This window comes from Dendrobates tinctorius, unplaced genomic scaffold, assembly GCF_039654945.1.
Source record: "Dendrobates tinctorius isolate UK_male_01 unplaced genomic scaffold, ASM3965494v1 ptg000334l, whole genome shotgun sequence".
Classification (NCBI taxonomy): Eukaryota; Metazoa; Chordata; class Amphibia; order Anura; family Dendrobatidae; genus Dendrobates; species Dendrobates tinctorius.
The window spans coordinates 3,392,501-3,412,757 of record NW_027362000.1 but is presented as its reverse complement, the minus strand read 5'-3'; the positions used below and the strand labels follow the sequence as shown (position 1 = coordinate 3,412,757).

The 20,257-nt window shown below is 42.6% G+C and overlaps 1 protein-coding gene across 2 annotated transcripts in view; it reads left to right on the top strand.

The window, feature by feature from the left end:
• Positions 1–20,257, top strand: part of LOC141074815 (forkhead box protein I1c-like) — a 74,613-nt gene that overhangs the window by 51,589 nt on the left and 2,767 nt on the right. For both annotated transcript variants that reach the window (XM_073562061.1, XM_073562060.1), the window contains exon 2: positions 19,132–20,011. In XM_073562061.1, the coding sequence (XP_073418162.1) occupies positions 19,429–20,011 (583 nt within the window). In that variant the 5' untranslated portion in view covers positions 19,132–19,428. The remainder of the gene's footprint in view (positions 1–19,131; positions 20,012–20,257) is intronic.

Below are 20,257 nucleotides of genomic sequence, written 5' to 3'. Positions count from 1 at the left end.
ATTTTTACCCATTTCCCAGTGTGTAAATGTAAAACTTGGGGCTAACACACAATCTTGGTGGTAAAAATGTAAATTATTTTTTCTTCACTGCCTAATGGTATAAAAGTTTGTGACACACCTCCGGTGTCAATGTAAGAAGATGAACCGAGACACAGTCAACGGTTCCCGGTGCCCTTTGGGGCTGGAACTATCGGAACTGTCACGACTGTTGCTAGAGGAGCATTCTCCTGAGAGGGAAGGACCTTCATGCTGCACAGCAGGGGGTGAGGGGAACATAGCAAGGACTGGGTGCGGGAACGGGAGAAACTTGGCGGGAAAGCAACAGAAGAAGGTTGACTCCCTCTCCGCTGCTCCGACTGCTAACCCCACGCCATTCACCCCCCGGTGTACATACTCTAAAATTGACTGTGTTACGACTGAGCTGACTCCTGACCCTGCCTCTTTGGACAGCTCTTCCCCACTTGCAGTTGCAGATAAGCTGACTTGTACCTTTCCTAGAGACTACTCCAGAGGACCACCTGCTGCCGCGGTCTGTGAGCATGCCCACGGTTCTTGTTCGGCCCCATCAATGAGGAATCTACGCAAAGGACTGTTTCTATGTTTCAGCACACTCAAGACAAGCAGGACCGGATATATCAGCACCGTCGAGAAACAGTGCTTCTCGTACCTCCGTAACAGAGCCTGAGATTTTGTCCACAATTTGTGACGCCGTTGGGAGATTCTCCAGCCTTTCCCCTGCAAGAACTGCAAGCGATGAGTTACCTTATTTTTTTTTTGCATATCTTTCTCTCGAGCATTGTGTTTGTGTACAATTCCCCTCATTGCTGTTGCTAGTCTTGCCTTCCTGTGTGGAGTATTCCTTGTTTAATTTCCTGTTCAGTAAATCTTGTTAACCCCTTCTCTGCCTCCAGCTCTTCACTGCATCCAACGAATCTCCCTTCTTTACATCAATATAATCACTGCACCCCTAGATGAGTTCATTCAGAGGTTAAATTTGTAAAATGGGGTCACTTATCTGTGTCTCCTGCTGGGGCTGGTTTCTTCTTTGCTCAGAAGAAGAATGGAGAATTACGTCCTTGCATAGGCTATAGGGATTAAGAACAAATATCCTCTGCCTTTAATCTCTGAGCTCTTTGATAGGCTGCTGGGTGCTAAGATATTTACGAAGTTAGACTTGTGTGGGACCTATAGTCTTATTCATATTCATGAAGAGGACGAATGGAAGACCGCCTTTAATTTCCAGGACGGTCATTATGAGTACTTAATCATGCCATTCTGTCTCTGTAATGCCCCGCAGTCTTTCAAGACTTCGTGAATTACATCTTTCGGGAATTGTTATCCACTTCTGCGGTAGTCTGTCTAGATTACATACTCATCTATTCCTCAGATGTTGACAATCACCGTAAGGATGTGTGTAGAGTCTTTGAACTTTTATGCACCAATTCTCTTTTTGCCAAACTGGAGAAATGCGTGTTTGAGCAGGAGACCCTTCCATTTCTGGGGTATATTGTTTCAGTCAAGGGTTTAGCTATGGACCCTGCCAAGCTGGAGTCGGTGCTGAATTGGCAGGAGCCTCATTCCTTTAAAGCGGTGCAGCGCTTTTTGGGTTTCATCAATTATTCCTGACAGTTTATTCCCCACTTTTACACATTAGCAGCTCTGTTGGTAGCCCTCACCAAAAAGAGAGCTAATCATAGGCAGTGGTCTGAGGCAGTCTCCAAGGCCTTTAATTCCCTGAAGTCCCATTTCGGTAGGGTGCCAGTTCTGCATTGGCCCGATGTTGATAAGCCTTTTATTTTGGAGGTGGATAACTCTTCCGTTGGAACTGGGGCAGTCCTTTATCAAAAGGATGCTCAAGGTCGGAAACATCCATGTTTCTTTTTCTCCAAGACCTTTTCTCCAGCGGAGAGGAATTATTCCATTGGGGACAGGGAACTGCTCGCCATGAAATTGGCCTTTGCGGAGTGGAGACATCTTCTAGAGGGAGCTCAGCATCCCTTTAAGGTCTTTACAGACCATAAAAACCTGCTTTACCTCCAGGCAGCCCAGCGGCTGAATTCTCGCCAGGCCAGGTGGTCCTTATTCTTCTCCCGATTCAATTTTACTGTCCATTTTTTGACCAGGGAGAAAAATTTACTCGCTGATGCCCTATCCCTTTCTGTAGTCTCATCCATGGATGGGGACGAGCCACGTCTGATAGTTCCTTCGTAGAGACTTCAAACAGTGGCATCGGTGTCTCTAGAGCAGGTACCTCCAGGCAAATCTTATGTACTACCCAATCTGCAGCCGGAGGCTCTCTTGTTGGCACACACCTCCAAATTGGTTGGTCATTTTGGCATCAAGAGGACCACTGAACTGCTAGAGAGGTCTTATTGGTGGACTCGGATGATGCAAGATGTCAGGGATTACGTGCAAGACTTTGTCTTGTGTGCCAGGAATCGACCTTCCAGGCAGAGACCCGCGTGCTTGCTTTATCCCTTGCCTGTGGCATATGAGCCTTTGGAGATGGTCAGGATGGACTTTATAGTGGACCTGCCTAAGTTCCATAATAAGGTAATATAGGTCATTTTTCCAAGATGGTACACCTAGTTCCTCTTTGTCGTCTACCATCCGCAAGGGCTCTGGTGGTACTATTTATCAAGCATGTATTCCGCCTTCATGGAATGCCTGACAAGACTGTCAGTGACCGGGGTCCCCAGTTTGTGTGGCGCCCCTGAGGATTCAGTCGCCACAGAGGTACTGCACCACCTTCTTAGGTGTGGTACCCCACCATCCAGGTAAGGTGGAGAAAACGGACCACGCTCCAACACCTGCACCCCACACCACAAAGTAGTGTAGCAAAGCACCTTTGGCGGCTCCCTGCTTGGAGTGTAGCATAGCACCCCTTGGTGGCTCCCAGCTTGGAACACAAAGCGTACTGTGAGGTGGGTGGAGTTTAGTTTACATAACAGAGCGGGAAGAGTTGAGTCAATCAGTCATTCATTCAGTCAGTGAGTGAGGATGTAGAAGGACAGAGTGAGACAGAAGATCCCCGGGAGAGGGATGGAAGAAGGAAGTGCTGCAGCAGGCCACAGTGATCTGGGTCTGCTGGCACAGGAAAGAGACAGAGAAAGGAAGCTTGAATCTCCATTGGGAAGAAGGATTAGCACGGGACGTGAGGAGAATAAGAGAACAAGGACTAGGGTTAGAGGAGAACCCTTCTCAAGTTCTAAGCGCAAGGCCGGGGACCGGTCCCCGAGGTGGTACAGATACTAATGGTCCTGCAGCAGACACCAGAGGAATAGAAGTTGTCACCACTTTATTTCCACACAAGACTTGGGGGCACAACAGCAACATAAGAGAGAGCCGGGACTTGGTAGCAAGGAGTCCCCGAAGCAGGCTACAGCTGTCTGCCGTATAAGTAGAGTTCATAGGAACATCTGATAGGAGGAACTCCAGTGTAACTCAGTACTGTGAATACTTCACTCAAAGGCGCTAAGAGGGAGACGTTCAGAAAAGGCACATATGTTTGTGGAGTGTTGGAAAGGAGTCCTTCATCTTGCCTGGAGGTTGGCTGAGCTCCTGACCCGGAGGACACGGCATGGATGCGGGCACCTGTACCTGCAACAGACTGAGTAAAGCTTTGGAACTACATGCCCTGGAGTCCTCCCCTTATTCCTGCGCCAACCCGCCCAGCACTGCTATATCCCTTGCGCCCGACACTACACCATCTAAGTGTCATTTCACCTACTCTGCCCTGGGACTACAGCCCTGCCTGTGGAGGGCTATAACATCATTGCTGCACCACACCATCTGTCCCAGAGGATCTGTCTGCAGCGTCGGCTTACATCTTCATTGCCGAACACCACAGGTGGCGTCACGAATCACTTATAAACTTTCATCACCCTAAGCACACTGCAACAACCCCTTTTATGATGGGCGCCCAGGGCCACGGGCCGGGTCCCAGTTGCCGTGACATCTCCCATAGAATCTCATCGGGCCCGGTACAGAGTACCCCCACAGCCCTGGGAGGGCGACCCATTTGCGTCTCATTTTTGGAAGATGATTTGTCGCCTGCTCTGTATAGAGCTTAATTCATCTTCCGTGTATCATCCCGACATCAATGGGCTGGTGGAGAGGACCAATCAGACACTGTTCACTTACCTACAGCATTTTGTGTCCGCCAGGCATGACAACTGGTTGTCCCTTCTAAACAATGTAATCTCTGACTCCACGGGGCAGACGCCTTTTCTCCTGAACAACAGTCAGCATCCGCATGTCCCTGTTCCCATGCCCGTTTCGTCATCCGACCCGAAGCTGGTGCACTGGGCAGTGGAGACTCGTGACATCTGGAACCACATGCAGGATGCAATTAAAGGGTCTAGGGAGAGAATGAGGGCTTCCGCTGAAGCACATTATCGTCCTGCCCCTTCGCCCTAGGAGATTTAGTGTGGCTGTCAGCTCATAACATCAAGCTGCGTGTAGAGTCCACTAAATTTGCTCCCCAATACTTAGGTCCTTTCAAGGTTCTTGAGTGGATGAATCCTGTAGTTTATCGCCTCAGTCTTCTACCGCACTTGAACACCACCGACACTTTATTTGTCTCTTTTAAAACCCGTGTTTATGACCCTGTTTTCTGGGACAACTGCTGGGGGTTTGGATACGTCCTTGGACTATTTTGTGGTCAATACTATTGTGGAGTCCAAAGTGGTGCACGGAAAAATTTTTATTTTTGGTTGACTGGAAAGGACATGGACCAGAGGATAGAACCTGGGAGCCTATGGAGCATACTCATGTCCCTCTGCTTATTGCAGCCTTCAAGCGTGTTAACAGGGAGAAATGCTAGCAGGAGGGGGTACTGTTAGGCATTGAGATTTTGTGAAAAGCAACCACATGGAGGGTACCACTACACTGTCTAATATTCAAGAAGAAAGGGGTTCACCAAAGGCATGTTAATGGAAAACTGTGAAACATGGAAGAAAATGCAACATGTCTAATGAATGGGAACATCACAAAATGTACAAAATTGACAAAGTTTATTGGTTACAAAATGCACATACAGGTAAACACAATACCCATAAAAACAATTAAAACATGCAACAAGAAAATTGGTCATGTCATGACATAATGAAGCAATGACTCTCCCACACCAAAAACCCACACAGCCAAGATGTGCAGGACGACCTCCAAAATATATTTATATTAAATACAATTGAGAGACAATTGGATCTATGATAATGACAGGGAGGCCTGCACATAAATCATGCGTGACTATTCAGAGCACCATACAATAAGTAGAAAAAGGAGCAAAAAGTGGACCTAATTGCAACAGGGTGGCCCCGCACTGACCACAGCAATGTGGAAAAGGAGGGCAAAAAAGCCTGTTCACACAATATGATGGAAAAAAGAAGTGGCCCCAAACCTATATGCTCATGGAAACAAAGGTGCATGGAGGAATTAAAGCGCCAGTGTTGCTGTGGGGAATGAAAGGAGGGGGGTGCAAAACCCCATGCGTATCACCACAACCAATGTCGCTTCTTCAGGGTAGGATAAAGCACTGAACTATGTATGTGATTATATATATATATATATATATATATATATATATATATATATATATATATATATATATATATATATATATATATTATAGAATTCACATATGGAGAATAATTAATCAAAAAGAATAACTAACCATAGAGACATTAGTTGTGGTGATACATTCAGTTGACAGCAGCCAAACTGTAATTTCACCACAATGGAAGCCAATTACTTGTTTATGGAGTCATTGGAGTCTCCCTCAATGGCAAATGTGGGGAGAAATATCTGCAGTGTCTGCTAGTGGCTTACTCCCTCTACCGGTAGGGACACAGTGGCTTAACTTGAAGCTCAAAGGTTCCAATGCAAAATCTCCAACAGAGCCACTAAATATCAAAGTACTTCAATAGTATTAGTCTTTTCATATGGGCCTAAGGGACCTTTGGCCCCATAGACACCCTTTATAGTTATCACCCTTTTGGGACAGATAGCTGTCAGGTCAATGATTGTTTTGATTGGCAAGCAGCTATCTAAAGTGTATGGGCAACTAAGCACAAGGACCAAGTGACTAGATATTTTCCTGTGTAACTGTCCAGACTGAGGAATGTCTAATGGTGGCAAAGACCAAACAAGCTACCTGCTCCTCCCAAAAGATAAGGATCTATATCTAGACAAAGAAGTGTTAACTCTCTGGAGGACAACAGGTCTGGCGTTTCTGGTGTTCATTGCTATCATAGTTTCTGTCCCTTGGGGTATATGTGATTGTCTCATTGGTGCACACAAGGGTGGAGACACAGTGGCAGCACTTATTCATAGTTCCCTCATTGAAGTCTAGAGCAGCATAAAGTCTGAAATTAGTCTTATTTCTATATAAACAAAACACTAAAAGAGATCTAGCACTATGTCCTACCCATGGACTTTCACCTCCCTAAGGGCTTGTGCACAGTCGTATTTTCAGTACAAGTGTGATCTGAAAAAAATGTCAGATCGCATTCGGACCAATGTTATTCTATAGGGCTGTGCTAATGTCAGAAAATCGCAGCATGCCTGAGTTTGGGCTGATATTTGGATCGCACTTGGTGATGCCAGTCAATGAGTCTGTGGAAAACATTTGACTCGTCTCGGATGTCAACTCGGTGCACTCGGATTTTCACGGACTGACAGAATAGAGAAGTAGAATTTTTATTTCACGATCTTCTCAACTGAGAGAACTGAATCATGCTCTGATCAAAATCTGATCAGAGTGTGATTAGCATAATCGGTCTGATACTCTCGGATCATAGAATGTACGCTGGTGTCGACCTAGTCTAATATTGACCTCATAAGTATCAATTTATTTAGCCTTTAAAGCTTGCTTTTTAAGGTGGTGTGCACACATTGCGGATTGTGCTGCGGATTTTTCCGCACGGATTTGGAAAAATCCACAGGTAAATCGGCAGGTCAAAAGACCTGCGTTTTACATGTGGATTAGCCTGCGGTTTGACACCTGGACAATGGAGCAGGTGTTAAACCACTGTGGATTCTGCACAAAAAATTGACATGCTGCGGATTTAAAACCGCAGCAAATCCACAGCGTGTGCACTGCGTTTTTCAGTTTCCATTGACTAGAGTGGTACTGTACACTGCAGCAGAAACAGAACCGGATCCGCAGGACCAAAAACGCTGCGGATCTGCTGCACAATACGCAACGTGTGCACATGGCCTAAGTCAATTTCCAAACTGGTCTCCAACCTGTGACTATATTTACTTGATCTGACATGTCATTGTGAAGACTGGTAGTGATCAAAATTCTTAGGCATTGCGCAGAAATATTTAACGAGTTGTATCCTTTCTTGAAATCTTGGTCACTAGGTCCAGTTTGGCATTAAAAACTTAGCCAAACTCTGCACTCTGTTTCAGATCAACCGGTGACTCTGTCTCTGCTCTCGGTGTGTTATAATATGAGGCGCTGATGTCATATCGACATCATGAAAGCCAATTACAGAGTTCAGTGGCTCAGTCTATGTAGAGGAACATCCTCATCAGAGCCGCTGAACTAAATGATTGACTACCTCATTGTTCATGTGATGTTAGCACCTCAGCCAATGCCAGACACTGAGCGCAAAGTACGTTATATTTTCTTTTTTCCAAATAAACTGCATTGGGGACCAAGATTACTTAAGAGATCAATAACACTACACTGTAAGGTATAAGAGATCAAGTAATCACAGGTTCAAGTTCTCTAAAAGGACTAAAAAATACAGCGAAGATTAAGAAAAAAAGTTTTAAAAGTTTTAAAATAAAAGTAGTTTAAATCACCTCTTCTTTCACAATTCAAAATTCAGCAAAAGTAAAAATAAATAAAACCTTTTGGCATTATCGTTATTGTGTCTGTAAAAGTCCGATCAAAATAATAATAATAATAATAAATTTTATTTTTATAGCGCCGACATATTCCTCAGCACTTTACATTTCAGAGGGGATTTGTACAGACAATAGACATTACAGCATAACAATAATCACATACAGTAGATTATAACAAATACCAAGAGGCGTGAGGGCCCTGCTCGCAAGCTTACAGTCTATGAGGAAAGAGGTAGACACGAAAGGTGGGTGGTAACAGTTGCCCTGATTGTATGGACCAGCCATAATGTTAGGTGTGTGACAGTACGGACACAGAGGGCTAATGGATGCATAAAGCATGTGGGAACATGATGCGGGGAACCTGGTTATGGTAGAACTTTTGGCTCTGCCACACAGGGATAGATTAGGTTAATGTGTTGAGGCGGTAGGCCAGTCTGAATAAATGCGTTTTCAGGACACGCTTAAAATTGTGGGGATTGGGGACTAATCGTATTGACCTGGGAAGTGCATTCCAAAGAATTGGCGCGGCACGTGTAAAGTCTTGGAGACGGGAGTGGGAGCTTCTGACTATTGAGAATGCTAACCTCAGGTCATCAGCAGAACGGAGGGCGCGAGTAGGGTGGTATACTGAAACAAGGGAGGAGATGTAGGGTGGTGCTGAGCCATGGAGGGCTTTGTGAGTGAGGGTAATAAGTTTATACTGAATTCTGGAGTGGATGGGTAGCCAGTGTAATGACTGGCACAAGGTAGAGGCATCGGTGTAACGATTGGTGAGGAATATGATCCTGGCTGCAGCATTCAAGACAGATTGGAGAGGGGAGAGTTTGGTAAGAGGGAGACCGATTAGAAGAGAGTTACAATAGTCGAGGCGAGAATGAATAAGAGAAACAGAGATTTTGCAGAGTCAAAGGTAAGAAAAGGTCGAATTCTAGAAATGTTTTTGAGGTGCAGATGACAAGAGCGAGCCAGTGATCGAATGTGGGGGGCAAAGGAAAGCTCGGAATCAAGTATGACCCCAAGACAGCGGGCCTGTTGCTGGGGACTAATAGTGGAACCACACACAGAAATGGCAATGTCGGGTATAGGTACATTAGTAGAGGGAGGAAACACCAGGAGTTCAGTCTTTGACAGGTTCAGTTTCAGATATAGTGAGGACATGATATTAGACACAGCGTTTAGACAATCGCCGGTGTTTTCTAGAAAGGCTGGCGTGATGTCAGGAGAAGAAGCGTATAATTGGGTGTCATCAGCATAGAGATGGTACTGGAAACCAAATCTACTGATTGACCAATAGGGGCAGTGTACAAGGAGAAGAGGAGGGGCCTAGAACCGATCCTTGGGGGACCCCAACAGTAAGGGGAAGATGAGAGGAGGAGGAACTGGCAAAAGATACAGTAAAGGAGCGGTCGGAGAGATAGGAGGAGAACCAGGAGAGAACGGTATCCTTGAGGCCAATGGAACGGAGCATAGTGAGGAGGAGCTGATGATCCACAGTGTCGAATGCTGCAGAGAGATCCAAGAGAATTAGCATGGAGTAGTGACCATTTGATTTAGCTGTTAGCAGATCATTAGAGACTTTAGTGAGGGCAGTTTCAGTGGAGTGTAAAGAGCGGAAACCGGATTGGAGAGGGTCGAGAAGAGAGTTTTCTGAGAGATAGCGGATAAGACGGGAGTGGACCAGGCGTTCCAGGAGTTTAGAGATGAAGGGAAGATTAGAGACAGGTCTATAGTTAGCGGCACAGTTTTGGTTGAGGGATGGTTTTTTAAGTAGTGGATGTATGATGGCATGCTTAAATGAGGAGGGAAAAATACCAGAAGAGAGAGAGAGGTTAAATATTTTAGTTAGGTGAGGGATGACAGCAGGGGAAAGGGACTGGAGGAGCTGTGACGGAAATGGGTCACTGGTGCAAGTAGTTGGGCGAGAAGATGCAAGGAGCCTGCTTACTTCTTCTTCTGTGACTGGTTCAAAATCAGAGAGTGAGTTAGATGCAGTGGGGGAGGGAGGACAGTGCATGGTATGAGGTGATTGGGAGATAATTTCCTGTCGGATCTGGTCAATTTTTTCTTTGAAGTAATTGGCCAGATCGTCAGCTCTGAGCTCTGTGGTTGGGGCCTGTACTCTTGGATTGAGTAGAGAATGAAAAGTGTCAAAGAGACGTTTCGGGTTATTGGACAGTGAGGTGATGAAGGTGTTGAAATAGGTTTGTTTGGAGAGGTGAAGGGCAGTGTTGTATGTTCGAAGCATAAACTTAAAATGGATGAAATCTTCGGGTAGATTATATTTTCTCCACAGACGTTCGGCGCACCTGGAGCACCGCTGCAGGAAACGTGTTTGCACCGTGTGCCAGGGTTGTCGCCATCTGCGTTGTGGTGTTCTATTTATAGGGGGTGCAAATTCATCCAGGGCAGTTTGAAGTGTTTCATTGTAATGCTTCAATGCAGAATCAGGACATGAGGGAGGAGATAGGGGCCAATGAAGACTGCAAGTTCTTCATAAGTTTCTGGGTGTTAATGGCCTGTATGTTTCTATAAGTCTGGACAGTGGGGGTGACCTGAGCAGCCTGGCAGTTCTTGATAGAGAATGAAAGAAGATTGTGGTCAGAGAGCGGGAGAGGGGAGTTTGCAAAATCATCCACTGCACAAAGCCGAGAGAAGACCAAGTCGAGGGAGTTTCCGTCTTCATGCGTTGGAGAATTAGTAAGCTGTGAAAGGCCAAATGAGGAGGTTAGAGATAAAAGGTGAGTAGCAGATGGTGAGAGGGGAAGAGCAATGGGGATGTTGAAATCTCCCATGATGAGGGTAGGGATGTCACAGGAGAGAAAATGTGGAAGCCAAGTGACAAAATGATCCAGGAACTGATGGGAGGGGCCGGGAGGACGATACACCACCGCCACTCGCATGGAGAAGGGGGTGTAGAGTCTGACGGCATGGACCTCAAAAGAAGGGAAGACAAGTGAGGGTAGTTGAGGGATAACCTGAAAGGTACATTTTGGTGATAGGAGCAGACCAACGCCTCCACCAGCTCTATTGTCTGATCTTGGGGTATGAGAGAAGTGAAGCCCCCCCCGTATGAAAGAGCAGCAGCAGCGGTAGTGTCTGACTGCTGGATCCAGGTTTCAGTAAGAGCCAGGAGGTTAAGAGAATTAGAAAGGAAAAAGTCATGAATGAAGGAGAGTTTGTTACACACTGAGCGAGAATTCCAAAGTGCACAATTAAGAGAGACAGATGGCATGCAGGGAATATTAATAAGATTAGAGGGGTTTCTGAGTGTAGCAGTCGGGAGGTTTGACTTTCTATAGAATGGGGGACCAGGGTTGGGAGCAATGTCTCCTGCGACTAGGAGAAGGAGGATAGAAAGAGTGAGCAGATGGTTAAGTGATTTGTGAGAGCGTCTGTGATGTTGAATGGTGGGACTGACTGGATCTGTGCAGTTTAACAACGTGAAAAGAGCATGAATGCTATACATAGGAGAGGAAAGAAGCGAGGGGCCAATGTGAATGGAGTGCAGAGAGTTAATGCCAGGGCGGTGGATGTGTGTGAATGCAGCAGCCAGGATATAAATTACACAAATGCATATGGTATATATTTGTTGTACTCCAAATGTACAGGGAGTAGATGTATATAAATGTCTTACCTGTCTCCTGCCCTGTCTAACTGCCATGTTATAACTGCCAGTACTTTGATAAACTGTACTTCGATAAAGTGTGCATAAATGCTATCCCCAAGCTATGTCTGAATATATAGGAGGATAAGACTTAGAACTTTTTTTTTTTTTTTTTTTTTTTTGGCTCTCTCTCTTCTCGTTAATCAATCACACTAAATTGAGACACCAGGACCCAATAAAATGTTGTGGTCAAATAAACACATGTCCAGCACTACATGGATCATAAAGCACTTTGAAAAGTTTCTTGACCTCACGACATAAGGGGACAAGCAGAGTAAGTTGAAAAAAACTATATACCATATATAAGCTTGCAGAGTTGAAAACACAGAGATAGCATTCAGGATTAACTGCTTGCTGACATTGAATGGAGACACAGGAGTGGATTCAGAGCAGAGATTGGAAAAGCTGGTTACCTGTATGAAGAGAATAGAGATGTGTTTCACATTCATCCATGTTATAACTGCCAGTACTTTGATAAACTGTACTTGGATAAAGTGTGCATAAATGCCCCCTGCAAATATAAAACTAAATGCCAGAATTGTATTTTGTGGTTGCTGCAAAAGCAATTAAAATGTCCTGTGTCCCCCAAAATGGTATCATTAAAAACGTCAGCTCGTCATGTAAAAAAAAAAAAAAAATCCTACACGGCTCTATTGACGAAAAAAATAATAATTAAAAAAATATATATGGCTCTAGAGAAAAAATTGATACAAACCAATTTTTCTTTTCCAATGAAATCTAAAGCAAACTATGCAAATTTGGTATCATCGTAATCAAACTGATCTGGAGAATCACATTGGAAGGTTATTTTAGCTTAACAATGATCGCCGTAACGGTAAAATGCAAGAAAACAATGTCACCATTATGGCTTTTCACCATTTCACTCCACTTTGTTCTGTTTCTGCATTTTAGATACTAAAATTTGTGGTGTTATTCAAAACTACAACTCATCACTCAAGAAACAAGCCCTTATGTAACTGAACAATAATAAAATTATGGCTCTTGGAAGAAGAGTAGTAAATAACAAAAGCGCAAAAAATGTTCAGGAAGGGGTTACATTCAACCTGCCTTATTCTTTTTTCTACAGGCTTCATTTATCAGTGGAGCATTGAGAAGACTACATACACATCCAGATAAAATGCTGGAACATTAATAGATATGGGGACCTTAAGATATCTAGTGACATTTTCTGGAGAGCACTAATTAGGGTTTTCTATGACTAGAAGGCCACTGACATTTGAAAACTAAGCGATTTATGTATATCAGTAGTCCCCAACTTTTCTGACCTTGAGAACCACATACAGCTTTGAGAGAGAGTTTCGAGTTACATTTAAGTCTAAAGGCCCCGTCTCACATAGCGAGATCGCTAATGTGTCACCGATTTTGTGATGCAACAGCGACCTCGCTACTTGTGACACATAGCGGCGACCGCCCGCCCCCCGCTGGATATCACTGATCATGCTCGAATGTCCTGGACCATTTTTTCATCGTCCAGCGTCCCGCTGGCCAGCATGCATCGCTGTGTTTGACACTGACAAGCGACCTCGTTGGCAACGCAGAACTCAGGGACGCAGGCTGCAATCGTTCAGAATAGCTGCTGTGTGACAACGCACCAGCGATCCTTACCAGGTCGTATAGTTGTCGGGATCGCTGGTGCGTCATTGAAGAGATCTGCCTGTTTGACATCTTACTAGCGACCGTATTGTTGTCGGGATCACTGGTGCGTTGCTATGTGAAACGGGACCCTAAGAGAGAATCGCAAGCCACATCCACCACCCACACCCTCAAACACAGAGCCCTCATTAGTCATTACAGTTATAATGAGAGCCAAAGCTTTTCCACAAAAATCACCCAGGCAGTATACCAAGATTCAATACGAAGACTGGAAAGCATGTATTTGGAAGTCGCCTTGCTACACTTGTAAGGAGGGCTTTAAACTAGAACAACATGGGAAGGGAAGCAAAAGACCAGAAAAAGCCATACACCTGACAAATGCTATTGAGAACTCTGCTAATAGAAGTGGAAAGGAAGAACAAAGACGAAAGAATCTAATTAATAACAATATTGGAGAAAGAGAAACCAATCACAAACTAAAATGTTTCTATACTAATGCACAAAGCATGGGCAACAAACAAGGAGAATTGGAACTACTAACACAGGAAAAGAAATATGATGTCATTGGAATCACTGAAACTTGGTGGGACGATACACATGATTGGAATACAAGACTAGAAGGATACAACTTATTTGCAAGAAACAGACTTGATAAACGAGGAGGGGGTGTTGCATTGTATGTTAGAAACGCATATATCTGCACAGAGATTGAAGCTTCAGAGACTGGGAGTTCTGTGGAAACTGTTTGGGTAAGAATACAAGGACAGAACAATGGAAAGGACACCATTGTAGGCATTTACTACAGGCCGCCTGTGCAAGCTGAAGATATGGATGAACTCTTTATGCATCAAATGGCCAAGTTCTCCAAAAAATATGACATAGTTGTCATGGGAGATTTCAACTATCCAGACATTTGTTGGGAATCTCTCTCAGGCAAAACTAACAGGTCAAGGAAATCCTTATCCTCTCTTGCTGACAACTTTATCTTCCAAAAGGTAGGGGAGAAAACAAGGGGAACTGCTACCTTGGATCTAATCCTTATAAACAGGGAGGAAATGGTTGAGGAGGTAAAAGTGGCTGGAACCCTAGGAGGTAGCGACCATGCTATTTTAGAATTTTGGATAACTAGAGGCGGAAGACCTGTGAAGACTCAGACGTCAAGGTTAGATTTCAGAAAGGCAGATTTTAAGGGATTCAGAAAGATAATTGGAGGGATCCAATGGCTGGATATCCTTAAAGACAAAAATGTCCAGGAAGGATGGGAAATCTTGAAAAATGAAATTCTCAAAGCACAGTTGTTAACAATTCCGAAAAGAGGGAAGAATAGGAAGCATTTAAGGAAACCAGGATGGGTGAACACAGAACTTAAGCACATGCTAAAAAGGAAGAAAAAAATGTTTATAAAATGGAAAGAGGGAGGCATATCTAAAGAAGAATATAATGCTGTCTGCAGAATCTGCAGGGCACAAATCAGATTAGCTAAAGCTGAAAATGAATTGAGGCTTGCAAGAGATGTCAAAAGCAATAATAAAGGATTTTGGGGATATGTCAAAAGTAAAAGAAAAGTCAAAGATGCTATAGGATTTTTACAGGATGAAAATGATGAAATGGTAAGACAGGATGTTGAGAAGGCTGAACTTTTAAATTCCTATTTTGCATCTGTTTTCTCTCAGAAAGGAAATGTAACACCAACTGTTATTCACTGTCCTATTAAGAGAATAGAAGAATCCAGGATATCTATAAACAGAAAGATAGTGAGGAAACACTTAGCTAACCTAAATGAATTCAAGTCTCCAGGTCCAGATGAATTACACCCCAGAGTACTGAAGGAGATAGCAGAAGAAATTTCTGAACCACTCTCCATAATCTTTGAAAATTCTTGGAGAACAGGAGAAGTGCCAGAAGATTGGAGAAGAGCAAATGTTGTTCCTATCTTCAAAAAGGGGAAGAAGGTGGACCCAGGCAACTTTAGGCCGGTGAGTCTGACTTCTATACCAGGAAAGATCTTTGAACAAATTATTAAACAACATGTAAGTCAATACCTGGATAAGAATGAAGTGATCAAACAGAGTCAGCATGGGTTTGTAACTAATAAGTCATGTCAGACTAACTTAATTTCCTTCTATGACGGTATCACTGATTGGGTGGATCAAGGAAATGCTGTAGATATAGTATATCTTGACTTCAGCAAAGCATTTGACAAAGTCTCTCATACAATCCTTATTGAAAAAATGACTAAGTATGGAATGGACAAGGCAACTGTTAGGTGGATTCATAGCTGGCTTAGTGATCGGACCCAAAGAGTGGTCGTAAATGGCTGCACATCCAGTTGGAAGAATGTCTCAAGTGGGGTACCACAGGGCTCTGTCCTGGGCCCTGTATTGTTCAACATCTTTATCAACGATTTAGATGAAGGAATTGAGGGTAAACTGATTAAATTTGCTGATGACACAAAGCTAGGAGGGATAGCTAATACTAGAGAAGAGAGAGAGAGGATTCAAAAAGATTTAAATAAACTGGAGAAGTGGGCAGTAACTAACAGAATGGTTTTTAACAGGGAGAAATGCAAAGTACTACATCTGGACAATAAAAATGAAAAAAGCATATATAGAATGGGAGGAATAGGGCTAAGTGACAGCACATGTGAAAAAGACTTGGGTATACTAATAGATCACAGACTGAATATGAGTCAACAGTGTGATGCAGCAGCAAAAAAGGCAAATGCAGTTCTAGGATGTATTAACAGAAGCATACAGTCTAGATCACGTGAAGTCATTATTTCCCTCTACTCCTCTTTGGTCAGACCTCATCTGGAATATTGTGTCCAGTTTTGGGCACCACATTTTAAAAAAGACATCAACAAACTGGAGCAAGTTCAGAAAAGAGCGACCAGAATGGTGACCGGTCTGCAAACCCTGTCTTATGAGGAAAGGTTGCAGGATTTGGGAATGTTTAGTTTGCAAAAGAGAAGACTGAGAGGAGACTTAATTGCTGTCTACAAATATCTAAAGGGCTGTCACATTGTAGAAGGATCAACTTTATTCTCATTTGCACAAGGAAAGACTAGAAGCAATGGGATGAAACTGAATGGGAGGAGACACAGATTAGATATTAGAAAAAACTTTTTCACAGTTAGAGTGATCAATGAGTGGAACAGGCTGCCACGAGAAGTGGTGAGTTCTCCTTCAATGGAAGTCTTCAAACAGAGGCTGGACAGACATCTGACTGGGATGATTTAGCGAATCCTGCTTTGAGCAGGGGGTTGGACCAGATGGCCCAGGAGGTCCCTTCCAACTCTACGATTCTATGATTCAAAGTTTTCCCCAATATCTTCATTCAGTATTCTCTTGTCAATTACTTCTAACACACTGTTGCATCCATCTTCAAGCGGCGCGCCTCCTCTGATAGTTAGCATCATCCGGTCTAAAGCTTACCAAACGAAGATTATCTCCAAACCTCTAAGGTCATATTTGCTCTTTCGTAGAGACCTGCTCTTCATAGTTGTTTGCTAGATCTGGTGCTAATACACCAAGCTTGCAGGCAGCCGCGAGCCACACATCATGGGCTCGCGAGACTCATGTGGCTCCTGATCCACATGTTGGGAACTCCTGATTTATACAGTACACAGCATAAATGAGAGCACCCTCTTTGAAAAGTAAGATTTTATTCAATATCTAACTGAACACAAGAACAATTTCCCAAATTTTGACGACTGAATTCCATAGAATATTTTTTTTAATCCATAAAATGTCAGTAAGTTAATAATAAAATCTTCATTACAAAATATTCAGTTTTTTGTTTTAATTTGTTGATGCAAAAAGTGGCCAAGTGTCTCCTGATCTGAGCCCAGCCAAACACCTATGGGGAGTTCTGGAGAGGTGAGTTATCATCACTCTCCATCCATCATCCAGGCTCTAAAAGAGGTTGTTCTGGAATAATGGTAAAAGATAAATGTTGCATTATGTCACCAACTACACTCCACGCCTAGAAGACTTGGTGATTTCCTTAAAAATCATGGAGGTCACACAAAATACTAGATGTAGCGGCTTTTGATGTGGGGTGTACTCATTTTTGCCTCAAATAATTTTAGTAAAACTGAAGATTTTGTAATGAAAGTTATATTAACCTTACTTTCATGCTATGGGTTAAAAAATATTCTATGAAACTCAGTCTTGTCAAAAATTCTGGAAATTGTTTATGTACCCCATGAGATATAGATTTAAAGCTTACTTTTCAAAGGGGGTGTACTAATTTATGCTGAGCATTCTATGTATATATGTATATATATTACACAGGAACCCTCTATTGATGCCATCTAATTTTGATTGAATAGAAACATGTTTATTTTTTATGCTCAAACCCTAAAATGACACATTACCACCGAAGTCTGAAAACCTGAGGAAAACAGATCAATGGCGTTTCCGAGTATGAGAACGAAGCTTGTTAATTCTTATAAAAAAGATAGATATTTTCATATAAAGTTAATGATGCCTTTAGAAAAAAGTTGTTTAAAAAAGCTTTAAAAAAACAGGAAAAAAGAGTAAGGCTGGGATCACATACAGTGAGATACGGCCGAGTCTCGTAGGTTAAAACCAAGCTCTGGCGCCGGCACTCCGGAGCGGAGCGTGCAGCCGCACAGTAATACATGGAGCTGCACTCTCCGCTCCGGAGTGCCGGTGCCAGAGCTTGGTTTTAACCTGCGAGACTCGGCCGTATCTCGCTGTAGTGTGACTCCGGCCTAAGACTCAGGAGGATAATACAATTTGATTTACATTGCTTTTGTCTTTTTCTTTTTGTTAGGGTGTTTAGGTTGACTTTTTCTTTTTGTCTTCTGGGTGGTTTACATTTCGTACGTAATCAGGAATTAACAAGTGAAAAAACTACAGAGGAGATGTACATTGCAATCTAAGCTTTGCCCATCTTAATTGAAATTGAGCTGACAAATAGTAACCATCTGGTGTGCACCAAGCCACCGGAATGTGGTGATGTCTATAGTCAGAGTTATATCCACTGTAATTACGGCATTGGGGTGAAATAATTCCATTAACGGCATCTAAATGCTACATATAAGTCCCCAGTCTGTGCCCAACGTCATAGACATTTAGAGGTAATAAATGAATATAGAACGTAAATTCCTAGTTTGGCAACTCCTGGAAATGTCAAAAGCATCTGATATGTGGCCTACTCAATACCACCAATGGTGGCCACATGGAGGGCATGACATAAGTAGCTGGTTAGCAGGATCACCCAGAGGAACGACATGTTCTGTGAATGTCCAACGAGTTTCTGAAATGGAAATACCTCTTGTAAAATCTAGAAAAAAAATGTACGTTAAATCTCACCGGCAGATTAAGTTTTTGCAGTAATTGAGGTCCATATAAATAAAAATCAGTTTTAAGTGTTTTTTTTTTTTGCTATTATCATTCCTGGACCCCTAAGGTGTTACTGTCAAATATCGAATGAATAGTATTTAAATGCTTAAAACATTTTTTCAAAAAATAAAAAAAATCAGTGTGCCCCTATGTATGGAAAAAATAGAGGGCAATGTCATAGATTTGCGATTACAAAAATATAACTCATTTTTGTATGTAGTCATCTTAAGAATTTCTCGTGATTTTTAAAATTTTTCATCATCTGGTGACCACAATAAGGGTTGCCCCTGACTCTTATTGGGACAAAACAGAAATTTTATTTTACTGTTAACTATGATCCACAGTTTAAAAGTGCCATTTCAGAAACTTTGGCCTTTTTTTATTCCTGAACAGCTCCACCTTTGTCTATATCCACGCAGAGTGTTAGAATACTAATTTTTAATTCTTTTTATTGAATTTCTAGTTAATTTGCTTAACGGAATGCTGTGTTATTACATATTTTTTTTACATGTGATAATCTGTGTAAAAGATAATAAAGTATTTGAGATTCTCGTCAGCCATGTGAAGAACTTGCATTTTACAATGTGAATTTTTTTTTCTTTTTTTACTTTTATTTTATAGCTTTAATCCAAGTTAGGAAAAAAAAATACTGAAATGCAGAGATAAGTAGAACAATGAATGGAAAAAAAAATTGTTTTCTTTGGTGATTGGCTCTTCACTGTACATGCCCTTTTAATTAAAAAGAGGCATCTAACTGGTTCTTGAGAAGAAAAGAAAAACTTATATGTGAAAGCAGACCAATCACTGGCCTTAGGAAGGGAGGATCACTACTCCAGAGATGTATAAAGACAGCACTCCAAATCCTTTAGGCACCTGTTTCCAGAAGCACATTGTTGTGTGAAGGTACTTAAGAAGAGTATGGACTCAATTTATCTTCCAGTACAGACCTCTACAAGTCTTCCCCAGACTTATCCAAAACCTGTCCAGGATTCCACAGAGATGTCAGCATATTATGACAGATTCACCATGTACAACCAGCAGAATCTACATTCAATGCAAAGGACGGCCAACTATGGAATCGGGGACTATCCAACTTCAGCGAACTCCTACTTATGGTTTAATGGTCCAGGAGTCCACAATATGCCTGGATATATTCATGGAAGTAACCCAAGCTCATATATACCACCTTCTAATGGATCTGAGAGACAATTCCTACCAAATTCATCAGGTTTCAGTGGTCCAAATCTTGGTTGGCTATCCATAGCTGCTCAGGAGGAACTTCTGAACTTAGTGAGGCCTCCATATTCATACTCCGCTCTTATAGCTATGGCCATACAAAATGCTCCGGAAAAGAAGCAAACTCTGAGCCAGATCTACCAGTATGTGGAGGACAATTTTCCTTTTTATAAGAAAGGAAAAGCAGGATGGCAAAATTCAATTCGGCACAACCTATCGCTAAACGGCTGTTTTAAGAAAGTGCCAAGAGATGAGAGAGACCCAGGTAACAAGATGACTGCAATCATTCTAATTAATTATTTTATTTAGATGCAATAGCATCTATTAATTTTACTTCAATCAAAATATTTCAAATCATAAATATAAAAAATAACTGTTAATTCTTTGGCATTTACAGTGGGGCAAAAAAGTATTTAGTCAGTCAGCAATAGTGCAAGTTCCACCACTTAAAAAGATGAGAGGCGTCTGTAATTTACATCATAGGTAGACCTCAACTATGGGAGACAAACTG